General features: G+C 41.4%; 1 protein-coding gene across 5 annotated transcripts in view; it reads left to right on the top strand.

Moving 5' to 3' along the window:
- The window catches only part of LOC118227350 (aryl hydrocarbon receptor nuclear translocator 2), a 44,623-nt gene extending 35,141 nt beyond the window's left edge, over nt 1–9,482 (top strand). For 3 of the 5 annotated variants that reach the window (XM_035417711.1, XM_035417713.1, XM_035417715.1), the window contains 7 exons: nt 2,414–2,489; nt 2,592–2,715; nt 3,023–3,122; nt 3,529–3,667; nt 3,959–4,124; nt 7,962–8,107; nt 8,345–9,482. In XM_035417711.1, coding sequence (XP_035273602.1) covers nt 2,414–2,489; nt 2,592–2,715; nt 3,023–3,122; nt 3,529–3,667; nt 3,959–4,124; nt 7,962–8,107; nt 8,345–8,443 — 850 coding nt within the window. In that variant the 3' untranslated portion in view covers nt 8,444–9,482. The remainder of the gene's footprint in view (nt 1–2,413; nt 2,490–2,591; nt 2,716–3,022; nt 3,123–3,528; nt 3,668–3,958; nt 4,125–7,961; nt 8,108–8,344) is intronic. The other 2 variants (XM_035417712.1, XM_035417714.1) reach the window with 1 other exon arrangement.
- The last annotated feature ends 15,894 nt before the right edge of the window (nt 9,483–25,376 follow it).

Genomic DNA, 25,376 nt, shown 5'->3' with positions numbered 1-25,376 from the left:
GAGCCAAAAAAAGTCACATTTCTGTGTGCGAATGTAATGATGAATTTTCCGAGGGCCCTTTCAGACGTGTGGCTACTTTGGGCAGTTCACATCAGGACTGCTGGCTGAAATCATTTTTAACAACTGTCTGCCGGTCAGGCGGCAGTGGGGACCGTAAATCCTCGAGCAGGGAATTTCGAGGAATGCAGCAGCTATTGAAATCGTATGCACATACTCTGCAAGCTTTTAATGTGTCAGAGTTCGCCAGGAACGCAACCAGAATAAATCTACTGTAATAGTAAATAACTTTGGCCCACAGTAAATTGTATCTATAAAACAAGCTATTAAGCGTTGAAACTCCCATTTGGCTGTTTGTACAAATCCCCCTGTGTTTAAAAAAGCTATTTGCGGAGCCCAGCACAGCGAAACAGCTCGGAGCTGTGACCTTGGTATCCCGGCTCTATACACTTAAGGCACCCGGCCCATCCTTCCCAGTAGTGTGCTTGCTTCCATTACATTACATTACATTACAGGCATTTGGCAGACGCTCTTATCCAGAGCGACGTACAACAAAGTGTATAACCATAACCAGGACCAAGTATGACGAAACCCCTAGAGAGAAGTACCGTTCCAAGTGCAGGGAACAACCGCATGGTTCAGCTTGGACCCTGAAGGTTAAACTGATTAACACTAACACAAACGAGAACAGCAACAACGCAGTCTATGCAAAAACACAAGCAGTAGAACTCCGCACTCAGGAAAAGTCTGATGTTTGAGCGACCTCCCGTCATTATCGTGAGAATATCGGCCTGGGCAGAAGGCACTGTCACAAAGCCCGCTGCCTGAGACTTTTTAAAAATTCATATAAACTTTCCAATTGGGGAGCAAATTTTGGCAGAAACGCGAGATTCCGAATTTCAGCATTCGTTTCGGTGCCCGTGTCTCATTGGCAAGTCAGCGCACCGCGCAGGTAGAGTTGAGCACTTTTGTAATTAGTCACGCGAATATGATATCGGCTGCCATTCGAGGGAATTTATAGAGCTGACAGGGACGGTGACGGATGGTGTCTGCTAACGCTCGTTCTCATTCTTGTCACGTTCCGTTGCTAGCCCAGCTTTCTCTTCGATAGCCATCTTGCATTGACTGGGTTAATCCTGCGTGGGTCCAGGTGACCCCGCGCGCCCCCGGGCCTGACGGAGGGCAGAGCAGGGCCGTAAATCCTGCCCTGTCTGTACATTTGTAAGATCTCAGGCCACCACTTGACATTATTGGGTTTTGGAGTAATTGCCGCTGTAAAAAGTGTTATTTTAGCTGGCCGTTTCCTTTGAACTGCCCCCGCGATTTGGTAGCTTAAATTGGCTATAGATGGTTATGCTCACTGCTTGACGGACTTTTTTCCAATACTTTGCGGCTTGAGCTGTCCAAGTCTCGACAGGGCCCTTGGCTGTGGCAGCAGAATCCTGGGCATGAAGGCTTTTTCCCTTTCGACTGTAAGCGCTTCAAGATGTAAGGAACTGAATTATCCTCCGGGAGGCAAAAGTTGATATTTGTCTCAGTGGAGAGAGGAGCTGTCGGTCCGGCCTGATCAGGGATTCCCCGTTACTGGTGGTCGAAGTGGGAATGGTTTGCGGTAGCAGTTTGGGGTGGTCATGCTTGCTCAGTTGGACACGCGCAAAATTGTACTTCTGGTGCTATTTGAATTTGGAGCCAGCTGTTCCAGCACAACCCTACAGCCTCAATTTGCAGCTTGGCGAAAACATTCTGCGCCGCATAAACAGGAAATTTCAGGGGGCTTTTGTAGGAAATAGTTGCATGCCTCTTAAATTTGGAGTTTTCTGGAGGATGAAGGATTCGGTTTATTTTCCCTGTGGTGTTTCGCAAATTCTTAAGTGTCTCGGCAAATATTTAAATCCCAGGTGTTTTTGTTTTTGTTGTGTATATTGCAGTCCTCTGTGAATGAACTACGTACTAACGTTTGCGTGCATATTTGAGCCTAATTCATATTTACGAGTCACAAATGTGAATATCTGCTCTGTATTAAGTCATTGAAAACATATCAATCATTTCCTTCACCCTTACCCTTTGACATATCTGTATATTCAGATTTATTTTTAAGTTTGGTGGGGGGGAGGTATACTTTAAAAATGTACCCTAGGGGAGGTGCGGTAGCTTAATATGGCAAGCTTATGCTAAGTAAATATGCCTCACAAGGCACACAAATGCATGTTACTATATGTCCAACCAAAAACTTTCCCTGGTGTTTATCTGTGAGGTAACAGACAACCCAATTGCCTTTGTTGGCATGGAGTGGCTTCACTTGCCGGCAGTGGCTTTAAATTGTACTTGAAGGAACCAGGGGATGACTGTGCACTCTGGCCTGTCCTCGGCTGTCGTGCTGATCTGGCCGTCTTGTTTCATCCTGTCATGCTTACAGGCAGCTGCAGCAGCAGCAGCAGGCCGAGCTGGAGGTGCACCAGAGAGACGGCCTGTCGGCTTACGACCTCTCCCAGGTAGGAAGCGCGGGAGCCGTCCCCGAATCCTCCCAGTGCCGGCCCGTTCCCATCGGTCAGAAAGGCTCAGACCTCTCTTCTCTTCCGCGCTGGATGTCACAGGTCCCTGTCCCCAGCGTGGGTGGCGCTGTCCACGAGGCGGGGAAGCCCATCGACAAATCAGAGGCCATGTTCTCCCAGGAAAGGGATCCCCGCTTTGCAGACATGTACGCCGGGATCTCAGGGCGTAGGTGTCACGTCTACTCTTCATTTATTCAACTCCGAAATCATTTGCATTGAACATGGATATATTATGTAATCCTTTGAATATTTTCATAGATTCACATTTGTCGTTTTAGCACTACATTCAGTATAGTAGATCATTCTGAAATTGCTCCTGTGGGATGAATAAAGTAGTGTTGTTTCATTTGTGTAGGGTTCATCTTTAAAAGCTGGGAATCGAGCCACACTTTTATAACGTTAATTAAAATGTCTTTGACGATTGTCTAGTGGCGTCTAGGAATTTGCTCGAACGCCTGTTCATTTTTTTTCAGCCGATAAAAAGATGATGGTCCCGTCGTCCACGGCCGGGGGGCAGCAGCTCTACTCCCAGGGGAGCCCTTTTCAGCCGGGGCATTCTGGGAAAACCTTCAGGTACGGGCGTTCCCCGTGGACCTCCCCCTCACCCTCGCAGGATCTTCTAGGACGGCTTACCTGTCATATTCAGCAGCTTAGAGACCCGTGGTGATTAATGGCTGTGGCCCTGGCTGTAATGATGATATAATACTGTATTAATTGCATGTGGTGTAGTGTTTGGCTAGAGCGAAAGACTGTGTACCTGAGGGCCCTGGTTTTGAATCCCAGGCGGGACACTGGCGAGCCTTCAAGCTCGGGTTATTACCTCAGTTGCTCCCGTAGAGATCCATCCATCTGTGTGAAAAGGCTTAGAGTTATAGTCTCCCCCCCCCCCGATGAAAGCATCCACAAAGCAAATATACCAGTCCAGCGGAATTCAAGTGTTGTTTTTCTCCCCTCTCCTACAACCGGGGCTTCACTTCAGCTCGTCCGTGATTCACGTTCCCGGAGTCAACGACATCCAGCCGTCGGCCACGGCCGGCCAGAACCTGGCCCAGATCTCCCGGCAGCTCAACCCCAGCCAGGTGGCCTGGAGCGGCAGCCGGCCCCCCTTCTCCGGCCAGGTGAGGATCCGCGGCGGCCGCCTTTGGCTCCTCTGACGCTTTCCAGAGAGCGCGATTCGGCACGTGGGCGTCCCCGGCGAGCGCAAAAATTCAATTTATAACTGGGAGATTCCTTTGAATCGGACGCAGGCGTTCCGTGCGGGGTCCCGCGACGCTCGTAAATACAGCGCACGGGCGAGCCCGATTCCCTTCGCCGCGCGCTCGCGGCACTCCCACACGCTTCTCCACCCGCCCTGACCCAGGAGGTTATGCTTAGTGCGCTGTTTTTTTTACTTTCCTTCTGCTTTTCAGCAAATCGCCTCGCAGTCTGGCAAGGCCCAGTCCTCTCCGTTCGGCATCGGCTCCAGCCACAGCTACCCGGCGGACCCCTCCTCCTACAGCCCGCTGTCCAGCCCGGCCACGTCCTCCCCCAGCGGCAACGCCTACTCCAACCTGGCCAACCGCGGCGCCGCCTTCGGTGAGACGCGCTCCCCCGCCGCCGCGAGGTCCCCGGGACCCCACAGGCCCGACTCCACCCGGGCCCGACTCCACCTCCGCACTTTACCCAGCCCTGCATTTAACATGCACAAACGCGCAGCGTAGGCCGGGCACACTAGAAATCAATGCAGCCAAAATATTCACAATGGCGCAGCCTGTGGGGAAATCCCATTGGGTCGCTCCCGCTCTCTGCCCGCTGACATCACGCTGTCAGGTTTCCGTGGCGCTGATGGATGACTCAGCCCGGTAACGATCTTGCTCCGTGCCCCTCAGTCCCTCCGCATTTGGGGAAATGTTTTTTGGAGCGCTGGGTTCAGGCGGGCGGCAGTAGGTTTTCGTTAATGGGCCATGCATCGTGGCTTTCGCCAGAACGCAAATCTGCTTTCGATTCCTTTGATGAAGTGCAAAAATTGACGTTAGGATTTTTTTTTTTCCTATTGCATATGACACAATTATCATGGTTTTCTTTCAAGAGAAGCCTCGTAAGCTACCCGTGTCATTATTCAGCATTTCAGATTGCTTGCACATTAGTGGTTGTGGTTGCACTAACATTAGTGGTTGTGGTTAATGTTAACCTAAGCTATGTTGAATATTGGCACAGGCTTTGTCGTATTTGGAACAGGGAGCAGTTAGAGAGGATACCTGTTGTTTTCAATGGTATTTGGGGGGGGGCATCATTTACCACGGTTTGTTAAGATTCCTTAATTGCTTTTGGACATGTTCAGTGTTGAAATGTATAGGAGAAAAAGTTTATGGATGGTCTATACCATAGCTAGGTATGGCCTGTGTCGTATTGATCCAGGGGTCTCTAGAAAAAGACGTTGAGTAGAACATTGTTTCTGTGGTCATATCCACGTAAACTTCATCGCGATTCTGTTCCAAGCAACTGTGAACATATAATTTGCATCGCCATTTGATTAGCAATTTATTTTTGGAAGGTGGCATTAAAATTCCGCTTCTGTTTGGACACTACCAAACAGAAAACCATAAATGACTTTTTTAAACCCAAGGGAACTTTACCAGTTTATTACCAGCTGGTGGGGAAATGAATGCATTAGCAAGCTTTGTCCAAATGATAATTTTTTTAAATTGCTGTCATTATCAAAACTGAGAATTGTAATTTTTCCCTGCTCATATTGGCATTTATGATTTGGTGTCTTAAGGTTAAAACCAGAAATGTTAGAAACCCATATTGTAACATGATATTTATTTCCATTGTGGAGCTTATTTGTTAAGTTTCCTTTTTCCATTTCCCATTATTAGCATAATTATTAGGTTGATCATTTGGAAATTAATTGCTTCTCTTTATACTTCCCTATTATAAAACTCACGTAGCAGGATGGCAATTGTCTGTCTTAGAAATGTGCTGGAATTTGGCTTTACATCTTTAAAAGATATCTGCACTACTCTAAAACAAAGGAAGGATTCTGTCATCTTTTAGAAAAGATTAACTGCGGTATAGTTTTGAATGTCTAGACAGAAAGTGGGACTCGTAATTCTTCCACCACCAGGCAGCAATAGTTCCAAATAGACCCCGTGAGAAATTAATGAAGGGTGTTGCCGCCTGTTGATGGATTTTTTACCCACGAAGGGTCGAAAAAAAAGGTGTGCAGTCAGTTCAGCAGGGAGGTGGCTGGTGTGTGGCGTGTGGTTTTGTGGTATGTACTGAGATTGAAAGAAAATGAGAAGTATCCCCACACACGGACCTTACTCACAGAGGGCTAGCCGAGTGAGATCTGGGAGATGCCCACTCCAAAACCTACACCTGTTCCAGATCATTCTCCAAAGCCCGCTTTCTGCTTGGATTCAAAATTCATTTTGAAGCCAGGATTTGCTGTAGTTAAGGGCTTACAAGGAGATAAGTTGTAAGATTTGCGAGCTTATCTTTCCAGAGAATGGAATACATATGTGGTTTGTGTGCTGCAAAAATGTGCTGTGAATGATGGGTCTTGTAGTGATTAGGGATGTTAAAGAGCGTAAAAATCAGTATGTGTTTAAACAGATGATTTTTAACATTTAAATAACTATGTTTATGCTTAAATTCCACATGACATAACTACTGTATTTATGTGGTTTTGTGCACAACACGCATAAAGCTGAAAGCACAAGGGACTAATGTGAAAAATGATGTGGCCTAACATCAGTCATCTCTGGGACATAAACAAAGTCGTACACAAATAGCAAAGATGTTAACAGTAACAATAAACATATTTATTGAATTTTAAACTAAAGTAAATTCACTAAGCATTTTCTGCGTGCATTAGACTGATTAACAGTAGTGGTGTCTTAAAACCCATTTCAATGAGGCAACACCTTAGAAATAAGTCAACTGGGAGGCAGCTGCTACGGTTGCATGGGTTTTAGAAATATTTTGGCTTCCTTCTTTTGTTATGCTTTGAGCTAAAAGAAGATTGAAGGCGAATTCAGTTAACTCCTCCATCTAGCACACCTTTTTTTATTCCTTCATAAAAAATGAACACATTTTTAGAAGATCAAGATAAAAGGTCATCTTGTTACATTTTCTCTCAAAAAAAAGAAGCCCTTGTACAAGAGAGGAGAGCCTCTAGGCCAGGGATGTCCAATCTTATCCGAAAAGGGCCGGTGTGGGTGCAGGTTTTTGTTTTTTTAACCCAGCACTAAGACACCGGGTTCTACTTATCAAGGTCTTGATTAGTTCATTAGTTGAATCAGGTGTTGTAGTGCTGGTATAGAACTGAAACTTGCACCCACATCGGCCCTACGCGAATAAATTTGGACACCGCTGCCTTAGCCTTACGCTAGTTCAGCTAATTCATAGCAAAACATTCACAGAGCTTCGTGAGCATTAATCACAATCACGTACACTCAGAAGGTTCCCTGCAGAGATACTCTAATGTATCTTCACGTCAAATGAGTTCTGGCGCATCTGCACAATTTATCCGCTTTGCAGAATGATCCACTGCATTTCCCGTTCGTATCTGGATTTGGGTGATGCCATTAAATTATGAAAAATTGAGATGCATCTCCCCGCGCCTTTTCTCAGCGTAATCAAGCTTTTTCGAGTGACCATTGTCCTGTGTGTGGGTTTCATCTGTCAAACAACCTCTCAGCTTGCTTGTGAGCTTGATGTTTTTACTAAGAGGTCTGTATTATAGGGGTATGTGTCTTCTTCTCGGACTCAATGTGTAGTCACAGCTCAGCTGGTGTGTCAGTAATGTGAACAAATGTATCCTTCAACAGCTGTAGCAGCATTCTGATCATTATTGTCTGAAAGCTTTTTGACAAAAATGGATTTGAGAAGGGTCCGTGCATTACAGACCAATTGATTGTTCAAGACCCTAGTCATTACCGAAGACCTTCAGCAATGTCCCTTATTTCTGTGTTGCACATAGTAGCTTGCATGTGGTTAGACTGTCACGTTGCCTGCTATGCAGTGTTAAGGCCTATCACACAGTTTTGGTGTTGCCTAAGTGTCTGTAACCAGCGTTAGAATTGCAGTGAAGCTGGGCCGTCTTCCTCAGAGGATTGTATGAGGTCATAGTTCTTCCTCACTAGACTATTCAATGAAAGTGAAGTAATTTCCCCGGAATTAATAATACCAGTTCACAATCCCCAAAGCATAAGCGGAAATGGAAAAACAGAGATCCCTGGGGAATACCGGCGTGTCCAATTTTATGCTTGGTGGCTTCATTCTGGCTTCCACTTGTAATTCAGCGCAGACTATGCTGATGTTGTACGTCCAGGCAGAAACATGCAAAAAGATGCCACTAGCAGACTGAATTTGTGCCCCAGTGCGGGGGGAGCCTGGCTTTACCTGTCCGCCTGTCTCCTGTCACTGATGTTGCAGCTGAAGGCGGGCAGAGCGGGGGGCAGTTCCAGGGGAGGCCCTCGGAGGTTTGGTCGCAGTGGCAGAGCCAGCACCACAGCCAGCAGGGCAGCGAACAGCACTCGCACCCCCAGCCCAATCAGACCGAGGTCTTTCAGGTAAGCCCCGCCCCCCCCCCAATTCTATGTGTGTGGGGGAAAAAAAGTCTCTGTTTCACACTGTTCGTTTTTTTGTTTGACTAAGCCTTCATAAGTTGGCCAGGCCCCAGTGCACACAAAGCAGTGCATGCTGGGATAGGGCATGCACATCCCACTGCAGCCGTACCACTGTGAGTGCTCCACACGCCAGTCATTGTCTCTCTGCCCAGACTGACACGTCCCCTCCTGAATTTGTAGGATATGTTGCCGATGGCTGGGGATCCGACGCAGGGGACGGCCAATTACAACATAGAAGATTTTGCTGACTTGGGCATGTTCCCACCGTTCTCCGAGTAGCAGCCGGGGCAGGGACAGGAGGAACTCACAAATCTCGCATTTCATCACCATCTTCGCACCCAAGCGAATGCCTGAGCTCGGCGAATGCCAGGCGTCAGGTGTCCATCGCACACAGGAATCATTAACCAGTGTTCCCGGTCAGTCACTCACGTGTACTGTGTTCCAACTCTGCTTGAAAAGGACCACGTTCCAGTGAAATCAGTATCTACCAGGAAGAAGCGCTCGTATTAACCTGTACGTGATGTCAGTGTTCTGCAGAATCTTCAAGTTCCAGGGGGAATTAAGGCCCCTCCTGTTTCTTTCACAGAGCTTCGCTGAACCGATTCGGGTTATGCGAGGCCCAACATCTTGCCATACTTTTCTGCTTCTCGCCAGCGTTACGTGAAGCTTGCTGTGTGAAATATTGTATTTGTGGCGCTCTCTTCATAATCTAGGTAAACTAATTCAAAAGTTGAAGGATGCAATTTGCTTAAAACATGTAAGTGAAGATTAACTGAAGTTTTTGAAGAAGTTGCTTGTATTAAGGTGAAGCTTTAAGTGCACTTCATGAAGCTAATATCACCAGCCTCCAGGCCTTTCCAAGGGAAAAAATACGTCATGCAGTTAAAGCACTGCCCAGTGCATCTTGTGTCCATGGGGTAGTCGCAATTCTTTGTTACATTATCTAATCTTTGTGTAAAGGAATTGGAGTAATTTGTAGTCAGGATATTTTACACATAAAAGTGTGTATACTGTGTAGCAGTGACGAATGAGAGAGGGATCATGTATCCAAATCCTTTTTGCTAAATCAGATGGATGTTTTTTGTACATAATGTGATTTTTATGTTTACTTGGTTTTCCTAAACATACACAGCTATACACATTTGTGTAGTTTTAATATTGTGAGCAATGTCAGTATGTCAGTTTAACTATCACTCTTTTAGTTAGCTTAATTGTACATTGAGTTTTAGACTTGTAAAAATTGTGTAAATGTGATCTATTATTTTTGTGTAACTTTATAAACAAATGTGCTTGTGTCAATAAATGAGTATGTATCTGCTTTTTGGTGTGGTTAATTAAATCAGGACAAGACCACTTTATTGCTCAGCCTGCTTTGGACACTCAACTGATCTCCAATTTCTCACAACCGCTACCAGCTCTGTATGTAATTGGAAGCTTAAGTGTGCAGAGGTAATTACACCGTCACTTTCTGTAGTTGGTTGTGGTTCAGTTAAAAGTGAATATGTGTAACAGATCTAATGGATACAATGCTTGGTTGAGTTCAGTCAGCATGACCTTAAGTGACTGTAGGAGGCAGCACTGGAAATAGTAATGGCCCACGGTAAGTCTGCCCGGAGGGAGCAAACGGCAATGTAGCAAATGGCTGTTATATGATCCTGATAATCTATGAACACAAGTCTAAAGTGGCTAATCTCAAGATAAACAATGATGAATCCAATATACTGTAATCAAGCTAATGTTAAACATTTCTACAAACGTATTTATTTACCTTGCTGGCTTTTATATTTAGACTCTTAACAATTGTAAATTTGTTACCAAGTGTGCAAATGAATCTTAAACCACAATAATGAGAGTTCAGATAATTATAATTTTGGACATGGCTGAAGTTGCAGATCTTGTGTTTCTGCTTTGTTCTCCACATTTAATGTCAAACTTATGAACTGCACATGAATCCCGTTCTCACACAAACTCCCGGACTGACTTGACTCACTGGTTTATGTTGGGAACAAACTGAAGTGCACGCATCTCTATTGAATGGTAAAGAACGTTTTGAGGTATTTGAAGTAGTACAGAAGAAGCCATCTTTTTTATTTTTGCATGGTGGCTTTGGGACTTTCCAGTGCATTTGATGAGACAAAAACATTGTATGGTCTTGAATTTAGCAGCAAATTAGTCATTCAGTCATTTTTTCTACAGGGAGTTTAGTAGGAAAGATGAGTACAGTATTAGGATTATTCGAAGCAACAGTTTAAAAAGAGGGCTATCTGCCCTGTATATTGGAAGAGATTTTAATTAATCTGGGGAGCTCTAAAAATATATTAAGATCATGCTTTATCACTGAACCTCAGGCTGTCTCATCCCCACTGGAGATGATGGAATGACTTACTTAGGTCCAGGAAACTGAAATCTGTGAATTCTTTGCTGATGTGTTGTTAATGCGTTCACAAACGGCCGATAAATATTTTGAATTGATTCTCGCAAAAAACGTATAAAAGGCTTGCTTGTGTTAGATAGATATGTGGCGACATAGCTCAGGAGGTAAGACCGATTGTCTGGCAGTCGAAGGGTTGTCGGTTCAAACCCCGCCCTGGGCATGTCGAAGTGTCCTTGAGCAAGACACCTAACCCCTAACCCCCAACTGCTCTGGCGAATGAGAGGCATCAATTGTAAAGCGCTTTGGATAAAAGCGCTATATAAATGCAGTCCATTTACCATTACCATTTACCATCCATAGATACGTAATAAAACAAAAAAGTAATAATAATTTGTAATATGTAAATGACGCTCTTTGCCGCTTTTGCCCCGATAAGGCAAGCTAAGTTGAAAATGCTTAAGCATTGCCCCTTTTCTGGACGCGGAGAAAACAATACGCTTTTGTCTTTTCACAAAAATGAAGATACAAAAAATGGATTTTATTTCTGGCGCCCTCGGGCACTGCAATATTACAATAACCAGTACAGTTAACAGTGCCCATTTCGCCTGGAACTTGTCACAGAACACGGTGGACCTACCGTTTGCTAGCGATAATTAAATACCTTTCAAGCTTAGACATGTGGAATCAAAGACTTTCTTTATTTTGGAGTAATGTCCGGAGTGAAACTACTATAGAGTCTAATGTTAGTGTACAGTAGCTCAGTGTTGCAGCGTTATTACACATTGAATGATATTTCGGGTTAACTCTACAGTGGTAATGCCTATTCGTTCGTTCTAGTCTGGTAGTGAAATGTCACTGCTCTAACCTAGTTAGCGACGAGGAATGATTACATGTGACGTGTCTTAGGGATATGAATGTTAATGAGCGCAGGATACACTCGCCCTGCTGAACAGGTCGCAATAATCTAATAGTGTTTATTACAATTTAGTGGTTACAATTGGGTTTGAAAGAAATATTAAGAAGACAATCAATTGTCACTTCTGGGGAATATAACCACAAATTGAATCCAGTTTCCTGGACCCTTAATCTCCAAATGACATGTCATGTCTGTGAGCTGTTTGGTCTTGAGGGAAGTTGTGGCTCCTGCAGTATCTTCTTTTTACCACAAGAGGGTTAAGGCTGTCGAACAATGCTTTTTCAGTTCTTGTGTTCAATGCTTTTATCCTAACAAAAGCAGCTGAGCTGCTGACAAAACAAGAAATGCAGTATGCCCTCGTTTTAAAAGCAGTATGTCAAGGAGATGGTGTCACTCTGGACCACCTGGCTAATGTTATATGGCCACAAACACCAGCTCCTTTCCAGGAGGAAGCACAATGGATGTGTGAAGCACTCGGCTGGCCTTTCTGCCATTCCCTGGGGGTTCAGGCAGCAGTGGGTGGAGCTCAGGTCTGAACAATCCCAGGCCTTGGAGAGGAGCTCTGGGTACCGCAAGTGGCCTCTGCTGCATTACATAACACAGGGAGTTAAGCCCATGCATTATTTTACGAGACTATTAAATAGAAAGTAACCTTCATACATTGGCACCACATTGGTCATTCTCTTGGTCCATTATCTAACTGTACTACCAATCATAGAAAGGCTAGAGTCATTCAACAGAACTTTTGTGTGAATCACAGTTTTCCTTGTAGGACATCCAGTATGTACTGTATTATTGTCAATTCAGTACCAAATATTGGTTCAAAATGGACAGACAAAATGCTGAACTATATTGTCTGAATACCATTCACATCAGAACACCTCTTCAGTTGAAATTCTATGTGGCTTCTGAATCTCACCATTCAGAAGCCCTGTAAAATATCAACAGACAAACAAAAAACCCAGATTAGTTAGAAAAATCTACTGAAATCTACCAAAACCAGGAAGCACTAGTCAACTCAGTCTGAAATATAAAGGTTTTGAGCATGATCTGTTTTCCCTGGTTCAGTTCAATGAATTTGATAATCACATACATTCTTATGTCACCATTCTAACAAGGCTGGATTTTTTGACTTCTGGTGTTCTTTGAGGTGTCTCTTCAAATTCCTTTTTGACATTTGCTGTGCTCAGTAGCCCCAGTGATAGACAAGGTTAGTGTATGAGCGAGAGTTCAGGGCTGGGGCCCTCTTCTCAGCTACACATCTTGTTTTCAATCTCTGCAACTGCTTGCAGTTGTAGGCAATTTTTGTCAGTAACCCTGTTCTCACCTGCAGGAACATCTTCAAAGGCTTTGGTCCGAACGTAATGGTGCAAGAATGGCAATATTCCCTCAGGGTCATATCTGTGTTTAATGTTCGGGAAAGATATTTGCGAACACACCATAAGATTTTTGAGTAATACTAATGACAGCACAGCGTGTGAGACGTGTTTTGCTTTGGTTTTTGCCTGGGAGTGAGTGCAGCTATCAAAATGATTTTATATTTCTGTGTGTTTTATCTCTGTCTTTCCCCCGGCAGATTTCCTACCAGGGGGAGAAGTTACAGAAGAGGAATGAACTGCAGCTCCACCACATGAAGTCAAAAAAAAAAAAAAAAAAAAAACCCCAAAGCAAGGAACAGGATCTGAATTTCTTTTCTAAACCTAATGCACATACTGGATTCACTTGGTAGACAACCATGGTGGCTTCATGATTTTGCTGCCATCAACATGAATCTGGGCTGGGTGAAGCTTGGCTTCTCCCCAACCCCGAAAGAGACTCTGCCAGTCCTTGGGCAATGTTCCTGAACAGGTTGTGGGAGCAATTGGGTCCCAGGCTCGTGCCCTAAGCTCATATAATTAACTGGCGACACTTCAAGCTATCCCTAAACCTTCACGCCCAAGTGGTGATACATAGATGACTTCATTTCATGTTCACTCACAAGTGATGCAGTAATCCATGCAGTCTAAGGCACAGGCAGCCATGTCAGTAAGAGATGTTATCAGTCAGACACTTAATGTTTGCATGTTCAGTACACACAAACACCCTGGTGAGAAGCTTTTTGAGTCTCCCACAGCAATATTTCATATCCAGGAAGAATATTTAGCAATCATTTGGGGATATGTGTCGCAATGTCTTTTAAATCCCCTTTTATATTGCTGTGATGCTTCGGCTTTGCTAGTGATCCAGTTCACCCAGAAGAACAAAATCCCTTCAAGACATCAGTTGTGGGCATGTGGCTTCATTGGCATTATAGCAGACATTTCTCCATGAATCTTGTTTACTAATAATCTTCTATTAGCCATATATATTCTAGGAGAAGGTGTGTACTTAAAAATGGTTAGTTCCAAAAAAACCATGTTGTTTATGCTGGTTACCCACCCCCTGCCCTGCAACACCATCTATCAATTAAGATTATCCTCCCGAATCAGCTAACCGCCTCTTTACTTCTCAGGAGTCTGCCAGGTGAGGAGCAGGCAGATCACTAGTACCAAGGTAACCACTAGTGACCTTTCACTGATCGTGTTTATCTGCATTTTAGGTTGTCGTATATAACAGTTTTTAAAATGTCCTTTTTACATCTTACAAATTAAAAAGTAGCGATCAAGTTTTAATCAAACTAGAAGTAAAAAAAGTTGTTGTGCAGTTCTTGTTTAAAAAATACAAAGTAAATCAATTCATAATGTGGTGCTGAAACCCATGACACTGAGAGTATGTTTTGACATCTACTAGTCTACCAGAGGGATGTCTTCCATTGGAATACAGCAACACTTACTACTTCTCTGGAACTTCTAGTACAGGACAGTCAACTGTACACCAGTCAAATCATCAGGTTAGGTGCTGTCACTGTGGAGTCTGCATGGCACAATCAGTTGCATGCTTGCCTTTCAGCCCTACCAGACATGACCTTTTTTTTCCTCATTCATTCTTGTCTCTGCTTGATGAAAAGCAGCAGCCCTGTCTGATCATATATGCAGTACTGGCCTCACACTGGCCTTCGTTCCCACAAAAACAAGTTCAGAAGACAACTTAGTCCAATACTATTGGACAGAGCATCTGCCATTATGTGCAATATTGCTGCAATCCCTCACCCTATTCATATGTTCCAGTGTTCTTGTTGACAATATGTCACTGTTTCTAATATTGTACATATTTGTGTGCATTTCATTTATTTTTGATGATGCTTGCCTGAATTTAATGCAATGCTGGCTATTGCCATGCATGATTTGTGTGAGGGTGGTACAGTGCACATAGGCTATAGAGTTTTATAATTTTTTTCCTTGAGGGACATCATCAGTATGCATAAAGCTATGGACTACCATGCACCCAGGCTGTTGAACATCATACATTAGAGCCCCCAGCCCAGGCCCAGGCTGTTCTCTTCATTAATGTTTAAGAGATTCCTCTGTGTCTATGTAATTTCTGAGTCGTGACAGGCACTGTGACTGAGACTGTTTTGAAACATTTTCCTTTTGGGTATGGTGCCTTTCAGAGTCTCTGGGGTATGGAGTGGTGAAAATGGGAGTCTTTTCTGGGCTCCTTTTCTAATCTGGAAAGGTTCCTTATGGAGATTTCTCTAAGCAGCACAATGGTGTTCCTCAGTGTCTGAGAAACAGTTCAGCATGGCCATTCATCTGTTTTAAGGGAAGTCCTAGCTTCTATGTGTAGTTGCTAGGGGGATTGCACTGATGGTCGATTCACAGATTTGCTTGGCCTATCACCTCTATGTTTGCCAATACAAAATGTCAGTGCCAGTTTAAACAATGATACAGCAGATTGAGGACTTCAGTATATGAATATGATGATGTGTGCAAAACAGCACTCTTCATTCATTTTCATTATTATCATCTTTTCTCACTCATTCATAGAAACTACTATGAATTAAAGATGTCTGAATGAAAGCCATGGGCTACAGTAATTATCATCAAACATCAGCCTTGCAGCCTGTAAATATTATTTGCTCTGCCTTGTTGCCATTGCTTTTATACAACAGACATAGTGCTAGGCCTTCATGGAAAAGGAAGATCTTATATTTTGTATTTATGGATGTGTTTCAAGAATATAGGAGCCTATTTTACCTCAAAACAGAAAGTTGTCCTGTCAGCACCTTGTTCTTTTTGGATGCTGTACAATCCCTTATCTTCTGACTACACTATAAGCTGCATGACACCACATTTCTGAGAATTTCAGCAGCAGCTGTAAACACCAAACAAAGTTGTAGCCACCCACCCCCCCCCCCCCCCCCCCAGCACCCACTACTGTCTTTGTGTATAGTTATGGAACACGTGACCGAACACACAGATGCAAAACATTTCTGTTTACAATGTCCCAAGTGCAAAATATAATTGGCTTGAATTCCTTGGCAGTTAAGTGCCTCAAAATCAATGTGTTTCTATGCTCTAGCTGAAATAAACACTGTTATTAAGTCAGAAAGGCTTTTAGGATTTCCAAGAGTCATTAGTCATGAGGTGAATGCGAAAGCTGCTCTTGTTGTTATTGTCTTCCCAGAGTGACTCAGGTACATAACGCCTTTTTGTTCTTTTGGCTCAGGCCAATGTTGCTCTTATCCTCATTGTGGAGGGACACAGTTATTGCTACGTTTCAACATCGTTAAATGAATCTTCTGGGAATTCCTGCCATTGAGGGGATAAGCTATGGGGAAATATCTCCCCATTTACGTAAAAAGCCCTTTTTATTGTCGTTGAACTACGGCTTAGCCTTTGTCTTCTGATGCCAATGTGCGAAGCAGTGAAAATGACATCAAACAGGTTTATGAGCCCTGCGGTGAATCTGGAAATGATTCTCAATGGTTCCAGCCATGATGTTCTGTGCCATATTATCTGGCACGAAGGAGATCACCCATTTCAAGTAAGAAGTGATGTAAAAGCTGGGAAAAGTTTTGATGAAAACAAAGTCATGGTTGAAAAGGTCATAGCCGATTGGCAAAATTTATGTCAGCCAGCTATTTTATTCATTTCTTTCCTATTTGGAATATTGTGAGATCTGATTAATACTGGGACTTGCCTGTACTCTGTGGATATGAGTTCACTTACAGAATGTACTGTAAATAATGAAACAGCATAAGATAGTTATTTGTGTGAGGGAAAAGCCTACCTTTCAATATACATAAATGAGAGATACATTTAAGATTTGGTCATAAAAATTAATGTTTCCTGCTCTCATATCTCTGACTGTTAAACACATCTGAATTTTGCAAGAGCTATGAATATTGGAGCATTAGTGTGTAATGTATGATATTAAGAGATAATGTCTGCATGGTTCAAAAACAAGAGGCTTGATCACCTACTGAGATCCTGGAAGCAAAAAGCACTTTGTAGCAGAAATTTAAGACAACGCTTTTTGTCCCTGTCTGTGACCTGGCAGTAATCTAACACTCCCAGCTGAAATGTCTCCAGTATTCAAAACAATGAAGATTAAGAACTTCTGGGGTAGGCCACTGGCTTTTCAGGTGATACACAAAAACAAGCTGTTCTGAGCTATCATACAATTAGCAGTTGTACTGGAGAAAAAACAAAGTTATAAAAATAAATATTTTAAAAAGTGATTACTTAAGGTTCGATATTGTATCTAATCCACTGGTGAAAGTAAAATGAATAATAACAACAACAACAACAACAACAACAACAACAACTATTATTATTATTATTATTATTATTATTATTATTATAACAAAAAAATTTGTGGGGGAAAAAATGAAAGTAAAAAAAATGTTGTGATTGTCTAAATATTTTGCTTGCAGCCTCCTGCATCCAAAACATGGCTCTTTGCTCAGCATCACCACTACATTGCCCACAACCCCTACCAAAAATTCCAACTGAGACTAGCTGGGATTCTAAGATGATTTAAGATGGTATAAGCTGTGTTTTGGACATTTATAGATTGTCTGTGGCTGGACAAAGCTGGTTAAGCTGCTAGAGGAAGCTGGTGGTCAAACTGGTGGACTAGCAAACTACATAGGCTGGTCAGTTGAGGAACTGCTGGTCAACCAGATTAAAAGTGTTGAAACACAGCTTAAACCAGCTTGACCAGTACATGATGATTTATGATGGAATTTTCAGCAGGAAATTTATAATGCACTATTTAGGTTGGTTAAGCTTGCAGCATGGTTTAGACTGAAGTGATTTAGACTGATGTCACATGAGTAAACTACCATTTAATCTTCAGAATAATAGCTCTTAATACTGTACCTGTGTTGTTAACATTTCCCATTATCAAAGAGATCAATCATTTCACAACAAAAAATGTGTCATATTTTTTGCCAATGTTAGCTGCATGCTAGATTTGTTTGGTGTAGCTATACACTGACCCAATTAGGCCAAGAGCTAGTTACTGAAGGCCTTTGCAAATTGGTTCAGAACTAAGATTGAATGATTGATTTATAGCTGGCTAGGCTACTGGTTTGCTAGCCAAATAGTTACCTAAGTATTCTCAAGATATTACTTAAACACTATTCTGGCCAGCTAGCTATCTATCAGGACAGCTTCCTGAAGGAGGGGTTCCAAAAGGCTTCTCTATGTTTCCATTGAGGGACTTTATCTATTTCAATGGTTCTTTGTCAGGCAAAATAGTTCAGTCTTGACACTCTCACACTTTTCACACCTACTGTACCAAAAACGGTTCCATAACAAGCTAAAATGGGTTCTCCTGTGAAGAGAAGCCAAAGAAACCTTTTGTCTGGGAGTGTAGTGACTACTTGCAGAACGTTTTCAGCACACTGATTCGGTGTATTCAAGATAATAAAAATTTTATGTGAGCATTTGAAAACAGAATCAATTCTGAATTTAACATAACATCTGGATTGCGAACATTGCATGTTACAGGGCAGTTCTGTTTGGCATTTTCTGTCATCTGCTATGGCCAATTGATTTAATTTGTTGCAATAAGTTACGTCACCTTCAATCTAACAGAGTCCACATACCCACTCCTACGACACGCCCGCATAATACCTCCAGAGGCCTGGTGAAAAATGTAACAAACAGGATCAACTTGTCCATGAAGGCTTCCCATCTGATCCGTTGACTGTATTGTAACGGCTGCTGACAGCTTGTCCAGGATTGGACTAAGAAATAACCAGATAGATTCTGTACTCTTTTGTGCGTCAGATTTTTATTATGGGTCACCATTTGGGTATAAGAGAAGCACACAGTCAGTGCCTGGGGCAGTTCTTCTCTTTCTGTGCTTGCGTTTAGGCTGCATTTCATGAGCACTAATAGGCTCAAAAAAGTGATCCTCCTAGTGTGCCCTTTGCTGAAATCGCTGTAGTACTTTGTCTTAACAGATACTGAAGTGGCTTCAGCTCTTGGTAGAGGGCTCTTCTGTACTATTCCTATTATATTAATTGTGTATATGTTTCTGTTCTCAAAATTGTATTTTTCTACATGACACTTTACTGATAATTTTCATATATATTAAAAAATCTACAGGTATGGTCAAGGCATTAACTGGAGTTCTGGATGCAAGATTTTGTATCTTTTTTTTTTTTTTTCTGCAGTCTTCAAATCTTTGAAAGCAGTTGTTTCTTCAGAAATGTTTTTTTCTTCCTGAAGTATGATTCCCCTGACAAATTCCCAATTTCTTTTGCGTGTATCATTGATCATGATGATGTCCTCCGACTCCGAATGCTGCTATTCCTAGAAGTCCTCTTCACGGCTGTACTGTTTTTTTATTGTAAATATTGCTTTTGGATTTCAACATTCAACTCGCCGTTCAGAGGAAACCAGCTATAATTTACCTGTCATGATATTCAAACACAGACGTATGCCCTTGTGACAGATAAAATACATGCCTGTATGCAGACACCAATACACAAACGCATACGCACACGGACACAAAGCACATGCTGTGTGCATACAGACAAATTGGGTAGTATAAAAATTAAAATCGATCCCGTGTAGAACAGCAATATATGCAAGATATTAATGGGCTACATAGAGTTTCCATCCCTCTTGATTTTCATTGTGATGTGAGGACTGCACCTGAAGTCTGTGAAGGCCTTAAGGTACCAAATAATGTAGAGCAGCAAAGATTAATATACGGACTGGTATACCCCATGACAATTAGATAAATAATTCAAAGGGATTCAATGACTTCCAACCAAAATTTTTTTTTTAAATGTAATAAAATTTGAATTAATAAAAATCCCAGAAACACTACCAGAGAGATGTCAATGAGGAAAAGGCATTACGCCTGACTGCTGTTTAATAGCCACAATTCATGCAAATAGCAGGCATATAAAGAAAAGCTAATTGAAGTGGGGGGAAACTTTCTCAAGGGATTAACTGTTTTTGTTTGCTCTGAGCATGACTGGTTCCATACATAGAAAACGTATGGAGAAGGACCATTTCCAAAAGTCGAAAGTTTTAATTGATACCATCCAAAGAATAATATGATTTACTGGCACAGATGTGAAATATATTGATGCCACGTATTGTTGCGTGAATCAGCGCTGAATTAGTATGCATGCATTCACCTCAAGAACGAAGGAGCAATTACACAAAAGTGGATTTTTCCCCTCCATTTTAATTTCTGCGCTAGTCTCATGAAAAATGCACTTCTGTAATAAAAATGGTTGTACATTATCTACTCAAGAATTTTAAATTAAACAGATGGACTCCAGCAATCAGCACTTGTTTGATTTCCCCGTACAGCCAGGCTGTGCGATAGGCACATCCCAGAGCACATTTTTGTTCCTTTTTTTCACATGGTGCTATCTGGTGAAGCTGTCCATCCTCCTCTGCATGATGCATGCCCTCCACTCCGCTTCCATGTACACATTCATGATTGGGTAAAAATGTGCTTCCGTATCGGTTCCCGGCTTCCTCGTTATTGCGCGCCGCCGTATTCTGTTGAATTCATCTGGCAAACGAGCCTGGCCTCTGCACCATCAAATTCCCTATAGGGCTGTAAAAAGACAGCTTGTGTAATTTGTGAAACACAGTACTTCTTTCAAGGGGAATTTTAACAAGAACCTCTACGCATCCTATACTATACAATATACAGTAGGCCTACATGCTGCACTCGGCCACATGCAGTAAATTAAATACACAGTACCTTAGTTTCTGAAGATGATAAGATAAGCTTGTTCCCCAGGGATTTTGTTTATTGGAATTGAGCCCCAAATGATAGACCATTTAAATGGTGGACTTAGCAAATGTACCTTTATTTTGTGCTTTATAGAGGTACATTTACATCCCCAAACACATGGCTGAAATTCTAGAAAGGCTTGTGTCACCTAACTAGCAAATACTTGAGACGATATGGTCACAGGCTCTGCAACAGACTTCCAGTCCCTGAATGGTGCGGAAGGAAGTCGATGCTCCTTTAAAATTATTGCATATTCTGGCATACCGCAGTCCTTTGGCCATTATGAAATATGTATAGACATACAAAGCCTTGTCAGCAGTACTGGCCATAGCCTTTGAGGGTCCCTAAGCAGGATTTGATTATGCTCCCCCCACACCACAAACCCAACATCATAAATAATATGTATATTTTAAGAATAATTATGGGTCCCCTGGCGGTCACAGGGCCTTAAGCAGCCGCTTATGTCACTTATTAGGTCAGGTCAACTGTGCTTATCAGCCTGGCCGCCATTTTTTTTTCAGTCAGTTTTTTTCAGCTTTTTTTTCAGTATTGCATTGATGCAGAGAAAGCACTTTTTATCATTAACAAAGAAGAAAGAAGCCTCTCATAGTAACAGTATCACACAATAATGACCCCACCATAAAAGCAAAATCACCTAGTCATCTTCAGGGGGTAAATGGTTAATTTGTTGCAATATGCAGTGATATTTAACATTTGAATATTTATTTTCTAGTATTTTTGGAGAACCATTCCTTTTAAGATGAACCAGCAGTTTTGATTGGATGCAGAGATGATCAGGCCATAAGGCCTGGTTCTTATAAACCTCCTTGATCAGGGGAATTCTTACATTTCTTTTCCATGAATCTACTATTTTCTTTTTTTTTTTTTTTTGAATTCATGAATTATCCAGAGACACAAAGCATTCCATACAATAAAAACATAAGGTACAAAAGTGGTGGGTACAGGCAACAAAAAAGATAATAAAATAATACTACCAAGGTAAATACAAAAATAAATCTTATACTGCTTATTCATTTAAATGATCTGCCACACTGATATACATATTTAGACCTATATAATAATACTGAGTGAAAAGGGAGAAGTACCAGTAAGAACGCAGTAATGTCCAGGAGCGGGGATGTAAAAGTATACGAGCTTAAAGGTTATATGGTTGCTATAATTACTGGGAAGGGCAAATAGGTTTAAATTATGAAAGAACAAAATAAATGGATATCAGCCTGAATATAATTTGCCAGTAGACACTCTCAAGATATTTTATTTATTTATTTATTTATTTATTTGAGCTTATGGAATTGAATAATGTCTCAGCCAGTGTTCTAATGATGGCAGGCAGCTTTCTGTAAATTTTATAATGGGATAAGTTTTACCAGGAGTGTTACCTAAGCCAGACAGTTAGCCTGTGCCCTTGCCAGTACCGTATTCTTTATACAACCCTGAAGAGTGCAAGCAGGAGTGTGGGATCAATTGTGACCCGATCCTGACAATTACGTTCCCTCAGAAAACAGTTTGAATATTGGCAACCTGTAGGATAAACTGAGGGCAGGCCCAGAATGTATGGTTTGAAGTTGCGGAGGACTAGCCTCAAGTACAATTATTATTATTATTATTATTATTATTATTATTATTAGTTGGAGTATTATCACTAATAGTAGTTGCTGTAGCTGTAGCAGTAGTACTAGTAGACATTTACCACAGACAAACATCCTATAATCAAAATTTTTTATGGGTACAGGCCCAGTTCCTCATTACTGTACTCTTGCAGTCAACTTCTACGTGTTCCAGGTGAAAATGTCAGGGTTTTCCCCCCAAAAGTTAATAGGATAAAATGTCATAGTAATCCACAGCTTGTTTCTTTGAGAAGAGACACTTCTGAGTGTTACATATTTAATATGTGCAGTTATAACAAAGCTAGGTATGAAATTAATGTAAATCTAATCTATGCTTAATGACTGTCTATTGAATTACGTATCCTCATATGCAGAGATACTTTTTACATTCTTTTGCTTGTAACCCCTCGTGATTATTATTGGGGGTTTTGCTTTTGTTCTGTCAATGAATGCACATCTGAAGTTTATTTGCATACATAGCGAAACAAAGGTAACCTGATTGTATAAAGTTTTACATTTTGCATCCCCACCATTTCACTTATTTAAATAAAAGGAAAATGAGATGCAACATATTTATTTTTATGAAAAGGAAAACAATTATCATACGGCAGTCCATTGCATTTCGGGGGGAAAAAAGCAGCTCATTAGTGGAAAAATGCATCCGAACCCCATTGCAGAGCCATTATTTACATTAACAGTAATCCAAAAAAAAAACAATTAAGATGCACACTTGCATTAATATTCCTCTGAGCATAAATGTTCTCTAAAGAGGTTGAGCTTTTGTTAGACACAGTCATAGTTGTAGCCAGTTTCAGGTAATAACTGCATCCGGTAAAAAGAATGAAAATTAAAATTGCAATAAAAGCCTACATTTTCTCATTAACAGCAACAATTAAAACACTTATCACTTCTTGATTAGTAAACTAATGATTAGTACTACTAATTAGTAAATTAGTAAGACAGCCACCAGAGATGAAAGCACTAATTTCACCGGAATAGAATAGAATAGAATATCGATATAGTAGTGCCTCCAATCCAAAACTTGTGCTAAATAAGCTATGGTAATTATGCACTATACAGTGGCTTGGGACATAATTCAGTCCACAGTTCAGTTCACCTTACTCATTTTAAGGTCATTGCAGCATATTTCCATTTTTTTTTCCAAGGTGGAATAAATGAGAACATGTTGTGTAACTGCACAAACAAGTAACACTTCCTTGAATTGGCTAACCAAAGTTAAGGTCAAACCACAAAGCATGAGTACTGGATTCCATTCTGGGGAAAAAATGCAGCTCTGTAAGCTGGTATTAAATGAGAAATTTATGGCTATAGCACTCATCCTGAAGCACACTGGTTGTTTATGGTTTACCTTGATGAATTTAAGCAAAATCAATTATATAATTCTATATCAATTCCAGTGTTTAATCAATTCAAATAATGGTAGGCACCCCTTGTGCTTGAATAACCAAACAATCTTTTCTGAGGTCAGGAACCGTGTGTTCTTTCCTTAATGATGAAACTGTATTCCATTAGAATTTGAACTCAACAGAAAGTTAAAATGTCTGGCATAATAGGGAAACATATGTTTTCCATTACACCAACCGTGGAAGGGGGACCTGAGAGAAAAAATACATAAAGGTATATTTATGTGTATAGAATACAGTATTTGATTTCTTTGGGATTAAGGTATCAAAGAGGAATATTTAAGAGGAAACAGCAGGTCAGGTATGATTATAGCACATTGTGACATGTGTTCCTTCCTATATGTCCCCCTGAGCCACTATAGTTCTTATCAACAAAAAAAAAAGTAACTTAAAGCAGGACACATTGAAGTGGGACTGGAAAAGCTGTTATCATTTCTATAAATTCTAACCATTGCCATTCTGATTTGTGCTTCAGAAATGTCAAATTCAGATATTCAGATATGGTGTGTTTGAATTGAACATCTGTGCTTTACAGAGCATCACAAGTATTTGCCTGTTGTCCTTTTTGGTTGTGTTCCAAATTCTGTGGCCTGTTGGATTCCCTTGTGGAAAAGTCTGTTAACTGTTTAAATTATGATTGTGCCAGTGTTCGACAGTTATGGTACCTGTAAATTTGCCTATACACTGAAATTATTAATATATTTATTGCATATTGTTCATCTGAAATTTAATTAATTAATTCATTATGGTGTGCATTTTAATGAATTTACCATTTTAGAATGTATTCATTTTCAAAGAAGAGCTCATGATAAAATGTCCCTGAACGTCATCCTAACAAACAGATCATCAAGACTTTGTATCCATACTTCTGTGACTTGCTCTTTGTGTCGCGGGTCACTTATTGAAATTGATGTGGACCTCAGCTATACCTTCCATTCCACAACAATGTTTTCCTCAAGAAGATGAAAACTATATTTGTAGCAGACATCAAAGCCTCCTCATAGACAGAAATAGGTATAATAGCCGGTCTCTTTGAGTCTGTGGGAATGCTTTGACTACTCATCAGTCAAGTAATCTTACACATTGTTTCCCTTTGAAGTGAGGCAAAATCCTGCTGCCTATTATAGCAGCTTCACAATTTATCACTACATTAGGTTAATGAAGATTTTATTCCTACCAACAAAAAAAAAGAACTGAACCAAAATGCTTTGATTATGACATTTTTTGTGTACTGGATGTAAAATTCATATTTACTCCAATTTTATAAATTTATTTTGGTAGTTTGTAGGCACAAAAATAGAGTCATATTAAAAATGATGGATGATCATAATATTAATCTTCAGACTGACCCAGTCATTAAAGACACAGCAGTGTCTTTAAGTGAAAACAGCTTTGGGCATGTCATAAGCCTGTTAGACTGGGACCTGAATATTCTTGATTTGCAAAATCCATCTATTATCTACACCCGCTTATCCTGAGCAGGGTTGCGGGTGGTGCTGGAGCCTATCCCAGCATGCATTGGGCGAGAGGCAGGAATACACCCTGGACAGGATATCAAACTATCACAGGGCACACACACCATTAACTCACACACTCATACCTGTGGGAAATTTAGAGTATCCAATTTCCCTACCCGCATATCTTTGGACTGTAGGAGGAACACAGGGACATGAGGAGAACATGCAAACTCCACACAGAAAGGCCCAGGGCCTTCGGGTTCAAACCCAGG

The sequence above is a fragment of the Anguilla anguilla genome, chromosome 5 (assembly GCF_013347855.1).
Source record: "Anguilla anguilla isolate fAngAng1 chromosome 5, fAngAng1.pri, whole genome shotgun sequence".
In the NCBI taxonomy this organism is placed as follows: Eukaryota; Metazoa; Chordata; class Actinopteri; order Anguilliformes; family Anguillidae; genus Anguilla; species Anguilla anguilla.
This window is presented reverse-complemented; position numbering and strand designations above follow the sequence as displayed.